The 15,759-nt window shown below is 37.8% G+C and overlaps 1 protein-coding gene and 1 long non-coding RNA gene across 3 annotated transcripts in view; both read right to left on the bottom strand.

The window, feature by feature from the left end:
• LOC108086994 (synaptosomal-associated protein 25) overlaps positions 1-15,759 on the bottom strand; it is a 194,143-nt gene that overhangs the window by 108,731 nt on the left and 69,653 nt on the right. Inside the window, exon 4 of one of the 2 annotated variants that reach the window (XM_043208554.1) lies at positions 265-313. The exons of the other annotated variant lie outside the window; for it this stretch is intronic. Within the exon in view, the coding sequence (XP_043064489.1) occupies positions 265-313 (49 nt within the window). The remainder of the gene's footprint in view (positions 1-264; positions 314-15,759) is intronic. 2 annotated transcript variants of the gene reach the window in all.
• On the bottom strand, positions 14,435-15,733 carry LOC108086992. The gene is made up of 3 exons (XR_001771157.1): positions 15,450-15,733; positions 14,922-15,390; positions 14,435-14,860 (listed from the first exon to the last, which is right to left on the bottom strand). It is a non-coding gene; the product is annotated as an uncharacterized LOC108086992 (long non-coding RNA).

The raw sequence follows: 15,759 nt of genomic DNA, 5'->3' as shown, positions 1-15,759 counted from the left end.
TTCGGAAGCACTCTAAACTTAAGATTTTAGATTGTTTTAAAAAACACTTTTTGAAAAATCAAATAAGAACAAAAATGTTATCTCTACCAGCTTAACAATTTAGTTGCAACCTTTGGCGTCTGATAAGAATATAGTACCACTCCATTTACGCTTAACATAAAATAAATATGGAATTTTAACTTGTACTTCCTATTTTTTAGAACTTTTACTATTCAAATATAATAACATTTAACCAATAAACGCGTATTTTTTAAATTTTCTTACCTCCTTGCTCATCCAACATAACAATGCTTCGCATCCCAACTTCTGCGCTCTAAATAGAAATACATTTGCATTTTGAAATAATTAGACCTCCAAAAATATATTAATGAAAGTGTTTTCATCCGTTTCTTTAAATCATACTTAGTGTGACAAACGTGTGTTGCGATTTAATATATCTTAACAGTGGTGTACGCAAGATTTGCATATGTTAAATGCCACAATTGGTTTTTTTTTGTGCTGAAGCCCCTCTCTGGCGTACGCCACTATAAAGATATACATATTTCTATTTGCGTTACAATTTAAAAACGTTATTATTACAAATTCTTAATTATTATAAAAAATGGAGCCAGCACTCCTTTTTTTGTACCATGTCTTTTGGTCTTTACAGGGAGCTCGACATACTTTTTTCATACACCACACTTTGCCAAGGTCGTATAAACGTTATTTACGCAAGAGCAAAACATTCATAAAATGAAAAAAAAGACCAACATATGTAAAAAAAATTGTTTTGTTTTTGCATTGGAAAATCGGCAGAAATAAGGAACATACATTATAAAAATGATTGCGAGATATATGAATAAATAGAAGATTCCACAATGCTTTTCCATAACGAGAAAAAATTGAGTATTTATGTTGACAACTTTTTTGGAACCAATTTTGCTCCATTATGTCAGTAAAACCTGACAGAGACCAATAGTTTTATGAAAGCGTCAAACATTTTTGCGATAGTTTTGTGTTTTCCGTCCATTGTTTATTATACCCTTTCAAAGTAAAAGGTATTTTAATTTTAGTCAGAAGTTTGCAACTCAATGAAGGAGACACCTCAGACCCCATAAAGTATATCTATTAATGACCAGCATCACGATCTGAATTGAAATACGTCTGTCCGTCTGTCCGTCTGTCCATCTGTCCGTCTGTCCGTCTTTCCGTCCGTCTAGTCTCTCAGTTTTGAAGCTATCTCTCTGAAACTTTCCTAAAATATGTGTAGTTATTGCACGCAGTATATATGTAAGTTGGAACGGGCCAGACCGGCCGACTATATCGGATAGCTCCCATACAAGAGAATGAAATGAAAAATTCTGACGCCGTTGTTTTGGATCAGATCGATTTGATTTCTTCCAGATGGCGTTTTCTACAATAGTCGAAAATATGGAAAATGACTAGAAAAATCGTCATAGTTTCGATGTTGTTTAGCCCTTATGCATTGTGATCGACATATTTGATGACTGCAAGCCGAAGCAATAGCTTCCCTTCTTGTTTTTTGGTTTTGAATTTGCTTATTTACACTTTAAGTAAATACATTTCTTAATCTTTGTGCGAAGACCTGGCAAAAAGTTCACCAAAGTTTATTTTAGGAAATTGGCAACTCGACCTACTTTTTTTTTTAGTATTTTTCAAGTATTTGAATCATCTATCTGAGAACTTCGGTTAAAAAGGCTTGGCCGATAAGTTTTCTAAAAGCCTAAGCTCTAATTAATATTTACCAAATCTCTAGTACCGTGGTCGAACTTTTTTCCAGAACTGCTTTAATTCGAAGTTCAAATTAAAGCGTAACTGGTGTATGGAAAATTATATTCCTTCAAAAGAGCCAGCACTCCGTTGACCTAGATTGACTGTTTACAAATCCCTCACGAACCCAAAAAGGTCAAGTATAAAGTTATAACTGCGAAAGATACCATTGAGTTTGACAACACTCAAAAAAGACTTAAAATTTGTAATTATCGCTATATTAGATTTAAAACGTATAAGGTTTACAAAATGTATAAATTTCTTGGTGTGTATTTCGAGCTTAAAATTTTTAAAGTCATAATCATATTTTGCCTATTTTTATTGTGCTGCCAAAAAAATTGTCATGTAATTTTTTTACCAAAGGCAAGAAAGCCTAAGTTGGCGCTACATCCACAAAACAATACCAAAGAGCATTTTTATCAAAAGGGTTGTTCTCAAAGCTAGAAGCTAGATTCCAATTAGGAATTAAAACACGGAGTGATTCACCAAGCCCAGATACCAACTGACCATCGGCGATCTTGCTCGAAACGCAAACAAAGTTGAACAAGAATGGAACCTAGCTTGGGCAAGCCGAAGCTTTTATACCCTTGCAGTCATCAATTGTCGTATGTCAAACAAAATACATAAAGGCTAAACATCATCGAAGCTATGACGATTTTTGTATTATTTTTATATATTTTTGACTATTGTTCATATGGCAACTATATGATATAGTCGTCCGATTTTTATGAAATTTAATTCGTTAATCAAGAGTCGTAAGAAAACTCTTTAAAAAAATTTGGCTTGTCTGATGAAAAACAACAATGTCATAATGTTATTTCCGTTATTTCTATATAGATTTTTCGATCTTTTCTATGACAGCTAAATGATAAAGTTGTCGGATTTTAATGAAATTTTTTTCTAGATTCCAGGGTTGTTAAAAAACTCCGTATATTGAAAATCATGCTCGTGGAATTAAAAACAACGATGTTATAAGTTTTTTTTTCCATTATTTATATAGGTATATATTTTTCGATATTTTGTATGGCAGCTATATTATAGAGTTGTGAGATTTTAATAAAATTTAACCCAATTTAATCTGGAAGAAATCAAGTCGATCTGATCAAAAACAACGCCGTAAGAATTTTTTATTTCATTTTCTCGCATTGGAGCTAACCGCTATAGTCGGCCGATCCGGCCCGTTCCGACTTATATACTGCGTGCAATAACTACACAACTTTTGGTAAAGTTTCAGCAAGATAGCTTTAAAACTGAGAGACTAGTTTACATAAAACAGACAGGGGGACAGACGGACAGACGTGCCCTTTTGCTCTGCAAGGGTATAAAAAGAACGTGAAAGCCGAAAAAAGAAATCATTTAAGAATCAAAATAAGAAGAACGATGCCTTTTCGTTAAAACGCAATCCTGGCCGAAAAACAGAGTCGCATGTGGTGCCCTAATTCTAAAAAACCGGGGTCGGAGATATTTCTTTTTTTTTTTTACGCGCGTAGTCCCACTAGTAGTTCCACCACGTATAAGATTAGGAATAAAGAAAGTACTAAGCATCGTTCTTCGGTTAGTTAGGGAGGGCAAGATAATAAGGAGCAATCTATTAGAATAGGAGGGTAGGAATAGGTTTGCATTCCAGTTTAGGCGGCGTAGGGCAAAAATTAAAAAGTTTTTTTGGACTGATTCTATGCAATCAGCATGTACTCCGTATTGAGGACTCCAAACGGGTGCCCCATACTTAAGGATTGGCCGGACCAACGATATAAATAAAGCCTCGGTAACGTAAGGATCCTCAAATTCCTTCGACCATCGTTTAATAAATCCAAGCATTTCCCTAGCCTTATTAACCATGTTCGAAATATGAAGAGAGAGGCAACGGCCTAAATAATTTTTGTAACACTGAGCGTTTAGCACGGTAAAGTTTGACCGAGCTCTTATGTATTTTCCAAAAACAGACTCACAACCTGAAACCTTATATTTTTTATAAAGTCTGGACTTTAAATTCCTAAGGTGTGACAACTCCTTGCTAAACCAAGGTGATTTATTGGATGTTGATGGGATATATAGCGGAACACACGAGTTAAAAAACGATTTGATTGCCGAATAAAAAATTGTAATGGCGTCTTCCATATTATGACAGGAGTAGAGATCAGACCAGTTATTGCCAGATATAAGAAGATTAAGTCTCAGAAACTTAGTCCTCCGAAAACAATGAGTTTGCTTGGCTGCCTTTATAGCATTATTTTTACTGTTATTCCAGTGTCGATAGTCACCTCGAAAACAGGATGATACGGATCTTCAGGCAGCATAAGTGGTGTTGCTCTGGAGAGAAATACAGTTTCAGAATTTGAGACAAGGCACAAATCAAGTAATCGATCCAATGTGTTTCGAACGTATTTTACCTGACACAGAGGTATGTCAAGTACACCGTCAATAAATTAAATAAATTCAAGCATTGGAATGATCATCCGAGGACCACGTAGTTTCAGGTATAATAAAATCTCCTAGAACTACCAACTGTTCCCTATCGGACAAAGAATTCGAATTTAACTTTATAACTGATAGGTGTCTTATATAGTCCTCAAGATCGGAAATCTAATTTCAAGGTCAAAAAATCTTCTGTCAAAAATTTTTCTGACGTGAGGTTAGCGTCCACTGCAAAAAGGACGCTCCCTCCCCGTCTAGAGGGATGGTCATGCCTATATATTTTGTACTTACCGGGAAAAACTTCGAAGCTAATGATCTCCGGCTTTAACTAGGTCTCTATAAACATAAAACTATATCTTGGGATGCAAACGAAAAGCTATCAGTATACAATCTGGTTAGCTTGCGACGCAAACCTCTTAAATTCTGATAGCTAATTAGGAAATTAGTGGTTAGTTTTTTGGGGGAGGAGCTAAAGACGACGCGGTATGTTGGTCCCGGCTGGGGAGTTTTGAACCCACAGGGCCTTTCTTTTTTATTTTTGCTACGAACTCCTAAACCACTATTTTAGCGGGCCAAAAATCGCTCGAGCATATGGTGCTAAAAAAATCGTCAGGAAAACTTATGTTGAAAGATGAGATGTTTTTACCATATGAAAAGTTAAATTTTTCCACCTTCACTTTATCGGCATTTATTTTGTCTTTGATATAAGACGAGACATCAAATGATGTGAGATCAGGGTGGAGCCGAGAAACAAATATTTGATTCATTTGTGGAATCACTATGAGGGGTTTTGCCACTGCAGGCTGTGGACCTGCGGTGACAATTTGAGCCGGTAGTTCTGTCTTAGAAACCTCTTGTGGGAGGACATTAAGCTGGTTAGGTGGAATTATAGGTTGAGAACCATCTTCAGAGAAATCGGAACTTTTTATGGGCATTGTTCTCTCACACTCCACTGTGGATTGATCGAGCCGTTCTTCCCAACAAACACAAACAATAACCAACAACAAGAGGACATTCAAGAGCTGAAGACACTTATGAAACAACTGATTGCACAGATGTCAAGCATTATGAACATAGTTACTATACTTGTATCCAAGCTTGACAAACAATAATTTGAATCGCAATCTGGAATGCAAATGAACAATCGCGCCATATCCTAGAAATAAAGAACTTCCTACAAGAAAACCAGATTGACATAATGCTCATCTCAGAGACCCACGCCTCAGACAAAACATACATCAGCATTCTTAACTATAACATATTCTTCACAAACCACCCAGACAACAAAGCCCATGGAGGCACAGCGATTATAATCAAAAATGACCTAAAATGTGTAGAGGTAGAATGCTATAAGGCTGCAAACATACAAGCAACGACAATATCAATCTCGAACCAATCGGGACAACTAAACATATCGGCTGTTTACTGTCCACCCAAATTTAATAACTCTAAAGAACAATACCTTGACTACCTAAAATTGCTTGGGAATCGATACCTGACGGGAGGAGACTATAACGTCAAGCATGCCATTTTGGGGATCGCGTCTGACAAATGCAAAGGGAAGACAACTATACGAAGCTATCAAAGCCAATAATAGCCGTACAATAAGTACAGGAGAGCCAACTTACTGGCAAACTGACACAAAAAAACTTCCCGACTTGATTGACTTTTGCATTACCAAAAACTTGACACACCAAAACATAATAATAAAGTCAAGCCTGGACCTATCTTCAGACCACTCACCAATCCTTGTAACCATAAAAAGCACACCAGACCTGACAAGCAACACTCCGAGCCACAACCACAAAACGAACTGGAACCTACCTATTCAGGGAGATATTACTTAACAACATGGATACCATGGCCTCTCTAAAAACAAACGAAGATCTAGACTCTGCCATAATGCACTTAAACGACAACATAATTAAAGCTCTGTGACAATCGACTCCATCTCACATAAAAGACATAGTCAAACATGAACGCCAACTAAGAAAAATATGGCAGTCCAACAAGCACCCAACTGACAACACCAAGCTAAACCGTGCAACAAAAGATCTCAAACAAACGCTACAAGAGTACAACAAAAGCCAAATTAGGAGACAGCTGGAAAATCTGGGAACAACGACATCCACAAACTACTCCCTATGGAAAGCAACTAAAAAACTGACAAAAGCAACCACACATAAACATCCAATAAACCCAAAGAAAAACTCATGGGCAAGAACAAACAAAGAAAAAGCTGACACACTGGCAGAACACTTTGAGGATATTTTTACAAACAGTATGGACAACCAAAACATTGAGCTTCCATCACATTTACCTAAGCCCAACTGTGCAATCAGGAAAACGACGATATACGAAATAAGAGAACAAATATCAAAAGTCAAAGACAAAAAGACACCGGGTTTTGATCAAATCAGTGGTAAAACACTAAAAGAGCTGCCAGACAATACGATTTGGTTTAAAAGAGACATTTTCCCTTCGACGTGGAAAGTTGCTCAGATTTCAGCAATCCCAAAATGTCATAAAATTGCAGCTCATATGGACCAATCAGCCTGTTACCAATTCTATAAACAAATTTTGAAAAAATGCTACTTGACAGAATCAACACTATCTTAATAGAACAAAATGTGATCCAAAATCAAAATTCGATACGAGGTAACCCGCGAAAAATCAAAATTCGCGATCCTTTTTGAATACACCTCGTATCTGTTAAAACAAAAATTTAAGTTCAAAAAATTGAAAAAAAAAGCTTTTAGCCGAGATAAAGAAACCAGTCGTTTAATTTAAACAAAGTCATCATGAATTAATATGTTAAATAAATATGTAAAAGTTGATCGACTGTTAACTGGCATAAAAAAGTTAACAATTGATCTAGTCGCTCATAGCGAGAAAATTTTGCAGATAATAGACACCGTCATTGCGTAATGCAATGAAGATTAACTCCGCGATCGGTCAATGAAATTTTTAAGTATAGTGTCTTGTATTAAAGTTTAATGAATTAATTTGGTTCGCGATCGATCTGGATTGGTTATAAGTAAAGTGTCTTGTAAAAAAAATTGAGCTTCAAGAATAAAACTTTAACACCAAAATATATAATAAAAAATGTATATTATTTTAATTCGCCAACAACAGCAAATAAAATCAAAAGATTTGTGAATTATTATGTCTGTTCGGTCATGCCGCAGCCTAACTCAAATCACTTAATTTCAAATCTTAACGTAAATTTAATTTTTTTCTATTTGCCCTACGTGGCAACTCTTTGATTAATTGTAAATGCTTACTTCTTTTCAACTCTTTTTGCTTATCGCTACCCTTTATCCACGGCAAGCAGCTTCTTTTTTAGTTTTTTTTTTCGATTTTGTACTCGCTCGCTGAAGGCATGGCCGCAGACTGCCTGCCTGTTCTTTGTATATATGTATTTACTATCGCTAGTTAAAAAGGCACAGACAACTCGATCTGCCTGCCCAACCAACTCTTCATAAACATTCACTTTGTAAATTAAGGCCTTGGTGCCAGTTAAATAATCAAGTGCAAAATGAATTGAAAATTTGTGCGGATTTATTTTATTTGGGCACCACCAAATGTTAGCATTAGTGAAAAGCTCACTGACCCAACAATGTCCATAAATGATTATTCAAAATTCAATTTTATTCGCGTCTTAAATCAATCCTCAAAACAAACTAAAAATCAAAAGTAGTATTGTTATAATATTTAGTTAGTCATAGCCTTTCCAGGTTGCGCTTTCGCACATCTGCCGTTTTTTGCTTTTCATTAAAATTAATGGGAACTCGGGCATTTGCATAAATGCAAACTCGCATAAAACTTCGGAGTTAAGGATCTGCGACTTTAACTTCGTTTCTGTAAACACAATAATATGGGATGCAAAGAAAAGCTATCAGAATACAATTTAGTTAGCTTGCTACGCAAGCCTATTGTATTCTGATAGCTTATTAGGAGGTTAGTGGTTAGTTTTTTGGGGAAGGGGCTAAGGACGGCGCAGTTTGTTTGTCCCGGCCGGGGAGTTTAATTCCCGTAGGGCCTTTTTTTATTTTCGCTACGAACTCCTTAACCACCATTTTTGCCGGCCAAAAGTCGCTCGAGCATATGGTCTTAAAAGTTCGTCAGGAACACTTATCTTGAAAGATGAAATGTTCCTAGCGTATGAAAAGTTGAATTTTTCCACCTTCACTTTATCGGCATTAATTTTGTCTTTAATGTAAGACGAGACATCAAACGATGTGAGATCAGGGGCCTCCGAGAAACAAATATTTGTCTCATTTGTGGAACCACTGTGAGGGGTTTTGCTACTGCAGGCTGTGGGCCTGCGGTGACAATTTGGGTCGGTAGTCCGGTTTCAGAAACACAAGAGGGGGTAGATTTGGCTGGTTAGGTGGAATTACAGTTTGAGAACCACCTTCAGACAAATCGGAACTTTTTATAGGCATTGGTCTCATGCACTCCACTATTTATTGATCGGGGTCCGAATCTTTTTTAGCTGCCGATCTTAGCAACATTTGAGGGGTTTCTAAAGTCGACTGCTCATCCGCAGAGGAGTTCTGCTGGTCGCTTTGAAGTTGCAGGACGATTCCCTCAGGCCTACCACCAGCAGCCTTTTTGCGCTTCGGGGACTCATCTAATAGCTTAAGGCTATTAAACTGCGAGTCCAGCGCTAAGAGTAGATCACTGGCCCTGGCAAAACTATCCCTAGCTGTGCCAAAACTAGCAATCAGTCCCTTTAGGCCACCATTAGTTCGGCTCATGAACGACTTCATCTCGTTTGCAACTTCGCGACATGCTTCAAGGCAGAACTGCAAACCAAGGCCTTTACTAATGTCATCACTTGTCCGCCCTGTGAATCCAGCGCACTTAGTGTGTACCATCTTGTCACAAATCCAACAAGTGAGTTTTGCCTGCTCAGGCTTAATTACCTGAAGGCAGGTTTTTTTAAAGCAGACAATGTAGGAGTCCATGTTTATTATATTACGGACCACTGTGCTGAGAGAAATTCGTAAGCGAGCAACTCAAATGTACCGCAAGAGCGTATAAATTGCACGCTTAGAACTTTCGAGTATGTTAGTACTAAAGAGAAAAGCGGGAGAGCGGGTCAGTTAATATGCATGCACTCCCAACAACAACACTACGGTTGACGGACGAAGCACAAAAGAAAGTAGTCAAAAAGACAAAAATCAGATCGTTAAAGTTTATGATTATATATATATATTTTATAAAACGCACAAAATTCACTCGCGAAGCGAACGGTGAAAACAAGTGTATATACCGAACTACCGCTGGTTTGTATAGATAAAAAAAAAAAAAAAACGACCGTTCACTTGAAGAGAGCGAGATCTTTTTTTTGTGAGTGGGCGTTTTCCAGCGATGCTGCAGGGGATTGCCTCCCGCACTCGTCCTATTTCCATCGTTGATGCAGTCGGCGGCCTGCCTATCACACTTCCATTCCCTCGTAGGTGTAGGGGGCTTTGCCATGCCTCCCACACATGTTGTTGTTTTCTTTTCCATTGTCGGCACAAGGGACGGCCTGTCTCTCGCACTTGTTGATTCCCATTGATGTCCTGGGCCTCTGGGCTCAGGCGGTGCCGGTCTTTGCACAGGTATTTTTATTTGCAACTTATTAATTTGTTTCGTTTAATTATTCCACATCTTTTTTTTTTTTAAGGGATGCATTGTGCTCTTTTTACTTTTGTTTTTCTATCACTGTTAAATTGCTAACATTTACAATGTTTTACAATTATTTTTTCTATCTTTTTTATTTTTTGTTTTTTAATACTGTGAGCGTTCTTAGCTCTCTGTCACGGTCGCCTTGTAATAAGTAAATTCATTTACTCATTCATTAAATTTGAACATCACCAGATAATTCACAATATGTCGCGAAAAAGTCTATAGTGCTTTAATATGGTTAATCAGAAATAACCCGCTTTACAAAGATGTACGTATTGACGACAATGCCCAAATTAGTGACCAGGAGTTAGTATGACTTAGTGTGCCCGAATTGTCTGAAGATGAAGCGTCCGAAAGGAATGAAAATTAAATTCGAAATGCATTCATTCCAATTAATAATGTTGCAAGAATTATTCGAGCTTCATGGCATCAAGGTGCCAACGTCTTTACTTCGCGATATGCTGGTGTACAACGTAGTGCTATGTCGTTGGCGAACAGTTTCCAAGCTGCAATCATAAGCCCAAATCAATGGGACGGCAATATTCTAAATGCTAATATGTTAACGGGTGACTCCTTATATTGCTGGATTCGTACCCAGCTTGATCCTACTGAACTGGATGAAACAGGATATTTAGAGATACGAAACTTTCATATCGTCAGGCAAAGTTCACAAATGTATGAATGCCGATTTTCAATAGAATATGATGAAGACACTCTTTTATTCGGGAGTCTCCAAGGTTCTGTAAATACCAATAATATCGGCATTACATTACATACAGCATTAAATAGATTATTTGATAGTCATTCTTCAGGAGTATTGACAGCGTCAAATAAATCTGTTAGCGTGTTTCGCGGTGGAGACAAATTCTATTTTGCTGACTCCCATTCATGTGGCCCAAAAGGAAAACCAACATCAGCAAATGGCAAAGCCTGTGTAATAGAATGCGACAACTTGAAAGAACTGTGCCGCATCTGTAAAAGATGCCTCGGATCACGTAATATCGCGTACACCCTTACACGCGTAGAAGACATTTGAGGGAAATTATCACTCGTCAGGGTGTTCAAGTACAGCAACAGGAAGATGCCATCACTCATCAAGATGTACAAGTACAACAACCGCTTTCGAATCTGAGATCTGAAACTATACCTATACAAACATCTGTAATGTTGCCTATTAATTGCGTCCAATCTGATGTTGAAGATGAGCTAGAGGTATTTGAAAATGTAAACGAAATCAGAAGAAAGACGAATAATTATATTGTGAATGAAGTTTATGAGTTAAAAGCAGAAGAGTTCGCATGTTATCAGCTTTTCCCGTATGGTAAAAATGGTTTAAAAGAACAACGGCCCGTAAATATAAGTCCTTTGGATTACTATCAATTTCGTTTATTAGGTTCTGATGTTAGATTTCAGCGCAACGATTACCTATTCTATGCTCTATCAATGTTTAAGTACTATCGAGTTAAATCAACCATTGCAGCTTGTGCTAGAAAATTTGAAGGTGGAAACGGCAATCAAGTGGAAGACCTGCAAATATATTTAAAAAATCTAAGAGGTTCAGCAGCTTATTGGCGTAGTGCTCTTAGTGATCTTATAGCACAAATCAGATGTTTAGGACCTTCCACTTATTTTGTTACATTGAGCTGCAATGATCTTCACTGGAAGGATATGAAAAGAGGCCTCCTTGTTAGTGATGGTAAACAGCACATTGACCCAGATGACATAGAAATTCAGGAAACTCAGAGACTCATCGAGAAGTATCCAGTTGTTGTGAGTAGACATTTTTTAGTACGTGTTAATGCGTTAATGCAGTTTCTTAAAACTGATACTGAAATATTTAACGGTAAAGTTAAAGATCATTTGTGGCGAATCGAGTTTCAGAACAGAGGAAGTCGTCCTCATTTGCATATGGTTATTTGGATCGTAGATCACACGTCTGTTGCGACACCTGAAGGAATAGCTCGCATTGATTCAGTCTGGAGTACTGCCATTCCTCCAGAAACTTCAGAACTATATAAATTAGTTAAAAATTGTCAAATACATCGACACACTAGTACCTGCACGAAAAATAATTCTGTTTGTTGTTTCAACTTTCCACGCTCGGAATGCTTAGAGACACATGTTATTGAATCTAACGAATTCATCTACAACGGTGGTCACATTTGCGTTCTTAAAAGAATGCGCATATTAAGAGAACGTCAAGTTTCAGCCTACGAATGCATATTCAGGCTATGCCATTTGAGTATGCGTGACAGCTCGAGAAAAACAATTTTTGTCAATACTCGTAAAGCGGAACAAAGGTATAAAGTGTTGAAGTTTAATGAAGCCGGTCAAGCAGCAGGATATTGTGCCAATATTTTCGAACGATATGAAAAACGACCAGTAGAGCACCCCAACTATGATTTTAACAATATGTGTCTCATAGAATTTGCGATGTTATTTGAGCCACACTACACAAAACGGCGAGATTTAAATGAAGAGAGCATCGATACCGATGCTTATGCACCACATGAGCAAACAACAAGAAGGCGTCTTATAACTTTAACAGACAACACCAAAATGACTATTAGAAACACGCCAGCTGTAGTACGGGTACCTAACTTCGTAGCATCTTCTGATCCAGAGTCATATTATTACAGTTTACTAATCCAGTATATGCCGTATCGCAATGAGGCCGAAAGAAGTTCCTTATTTGCCAATAAATGAAAACCAGTTCTTACAGACTAAGCAGTCAATGAATGCAGGACAAAAACAAATTTTTAGATTAGTTACCCAGTTCATACAAAATCAAATGACAGGTGATGAAGAACGTTTAAAAATATTCTTTACAGGAGGAGCTGGTGTGGGCAAGACTTTTCTATTAAAGTTATTACGAGACCAAATTATTAGGTGCTACGCAAAGGATGCGGTTAAAGTCTGCTCACTAACAGGAATTGCAGCTAGATTAATAAATGGAGCTACGATACACAGTACTTTAAAATTGCCTGTACAGAAAAACGGTCGCATAACAGGTATGTCACCACTGTCCGGAAACTACTTGCAAATAATGAGGTAACAATTGCATCAGACAGAATTTTTGATTGTCGACGAGATTTCCATGGTGTCTTATCAAATGTTATGCATGATGGACGCTCGATTAAGGCAAATTAAGAAATGTGAAAATGAGTTTTTTTGGAGGATTAAACGTATTACTTTTCGGTGATCTTTTACAACTGCCTCCTCTAAAACGATCAATAAACCCTGTTTTCAAACAGCCAGAACATCTCAAAACAGCTACACATCTCTGGCGTTTATTCACGCTGTGTGAATTAACTGAAAATATGCGTCAGCAAGGTGACCAGGCTTTTATTGATATTTTGAATGCTTTCAGAGTCGGTGAGCTAACAAACCAACATTTTAGTATTTTAATGGGAAGACTTCTGCAAGACACAAGTGATGAGTTTGCAATAGACAAAGCGTGAAGGGTATTCCCCACAAATCAACAAGTTAACGACCACAACTCTGCTGTATTGAATTTGTACAGAAATATTGGTGCTCGCATTTACAAAATAAAAGCGCAGGATCAGCTAGTATACTCCACACGAAATGCAGACAATGTGGATATAGCTACTATAATACCAGCTGATATCAACAAAACTGGAGGTTTACCAGCAGAACTGGAAATATTTGTCGGGGCAAAAGTTATGCTACGGTCCAATTTTGACGTTTCGAAGGGATTAGTAAATGGCGCTATAAGCTACATCAACGAAATCGTTTGGCCTCAATTTCGTCGAACTCAGATGTATGCAACAGATGTACCTTCCGTCCAAATTGATTTCGAAAAAGACGAGTTACATCTTATACACCCGAAAGCCATACAGTTTCCAGCTAAGTACAAACAGGCTATTTACTGTAAGATGTAAAAACTTTACAAGTGAGGAGCACAACGTTGAAGCTGGAGTTCCTTTAGGCTTCGGCCAGGCATTGAGCGATGAGCGACAGAGCGACGATCTCTCGAGCGACGTAAAATATTAAAGCTTATGAGAATGCATTGGAGTGACCACGCAGCCGCTGAGCGAGGAGCGAAGTTCTTGAGCGTCAGAGCGACGTCGCTCAGCGCTAGAATTGGTTTTTATTTTTAGTGCATCGCTGAGGGTTGCAAAAAATATGCGCGGAAACTTTAATTTCGGCTTTTCAAAGCCGAACAGTTTTATTGAACTACACTCATAAAGAGTACATAAATAAAAATACTACTGATAAGCAATGGAATAAAGTAGGAGTTATTTGTAACTTTAAGGGATGACCGCCAAACCTACGCCTTTGTATTCTTTTTTAATTTCCTATATTTTCCCCTCTAGAATAAGGCGTTTTTACAACTAATCAACTCGAGTGATGTCGCTCAGTGCGTAGCCACCTCACTCAAAGCGATCGCTCATTAACGTCGCTCGAGAGAGCGTCGCTCAGTCGCTCATCGCTCAAAGCGTGGCCAAAGCGTTAGGAAGCTTACTATGGCAAATCTTGTACATCCTGTACACATCAAAACTTAAAAAAATTATTATCTGCCGCATCACTGCTTTATGAATAAGGTGGTATTTAAAGGTTCTTTTTATTTGAGCTAATTAAAGTGTGTTTAATAATCAAGCTCTCCAAAATAGGATGTTAGTGTACTTAGGTTGGACAAGGGGAAAAACAAGCAGGATCCGAAACATTAAACAGAACACCACTCTTTCTTAAATTTTATCTGTGCTTCCTTTGCAGCTGCTGCTGCTTCCCGTTTTGTTTTTATTTCCGTTCTATATCTTTCTTTGATTTCATATCATGCGATCACTGTCGGAGTTTTCATTAACTGCAGCTTTAAAGGAAGTCCACAAAGTCTGCCGCTTCAGTTTGTGGACTGGGCAACTTGAACCCAATTAAATCACTCAGCCTTAATCACCATGCAGGCTACGCAGACTGATAGGGAAAGAACAGATTTTATTATGGAAGGAGAAAAGCGTTCCGGACACTGCGTCCAAGACTACGAGGGAAGAGGGAGGTTAAGAGTCAGAGATATTTTTCTGAACATTTTTGTCGCCTACCAACGTTTGTTCAAATTTTCCTTTATCACTCCAACTGGGAGTATAGAGATTATACAACTTGTAGTGGATTCAGTAATCTTTGGTTTTTTCGGTCGAACTGGTGATTAACCAGAAGCACTTTATCTGACTGGTGGGGCTGCCACATAACGCCATCCAGGAGTGGTCAAAGTTTTATTGTCGTGTCCATAGTAACGTGTCCGGGGAGCCGAATTTGTGTTATTATTGTTTAGTGCGAGGTAGAATTGAGCATAGAATTGATGGAGCTCTTTGGAAAAAGAGCCGTTTCTTTTTCGTGGGGTAGCCTGGGATTTGAACCCAGGTCTTTTGGTTCGGAGGCCAGATCTTTTCTTGCTGGTCCACCCCCCAACTGATTTGTTTATCTCTCAAATAAACGACGATTCTTACCAACAAGCACACTATAGGTTTCTTTTATCTTAAACGAAAGCTTAAGCGGCATCTGCAACTTAAACTACAAGACTCGGATTTTATCAAGGAGAATTTACAATTAAAGCATATGTCGTTACATACAATTTGGTTAATCATTGCAAGTGTTTCTGCTTCACCATTGCGTTCTGGAAGTGGAGATCACAAGTACTGAGCTTAGAGTATTTTTTGATGGATTTGCTGTCAAGGGAATCAGGCCGCACTCCCAGTAAAATTTTAATGGCAGGGCGTACAATATAGGAAAAGCAAACAATACTCGAACTTTTTAGAGGCCTTAACTGGAGACATTTGTAAAATATTCAGATGTTTTCGGATTTCTAAATCAGATAGGTTTTTGCAATTTATACTGTGGCGCAACTCCCCGTCACAGCCTACTAATTTTTATAAGCTTGAC

Source organism: Drosophila ficusphila, unplaced genomic scaffold (assembly GCF_018152265.1).
Source record: "Drosophila ficusphila isolate 14025-0441.05 unplaced genomic scaffold, ASM1815226v1 contig_470, whole genome shotgun sequence".
NCBI lineage: Eukaryota > Metazoa > Arthropoda > Insecta > Diptera > Drosophilidae > Drosophila > Drosophila ficusphila.
This window is presented reverse-complemented; position numbering and strand designations above follow the sequence as displayed.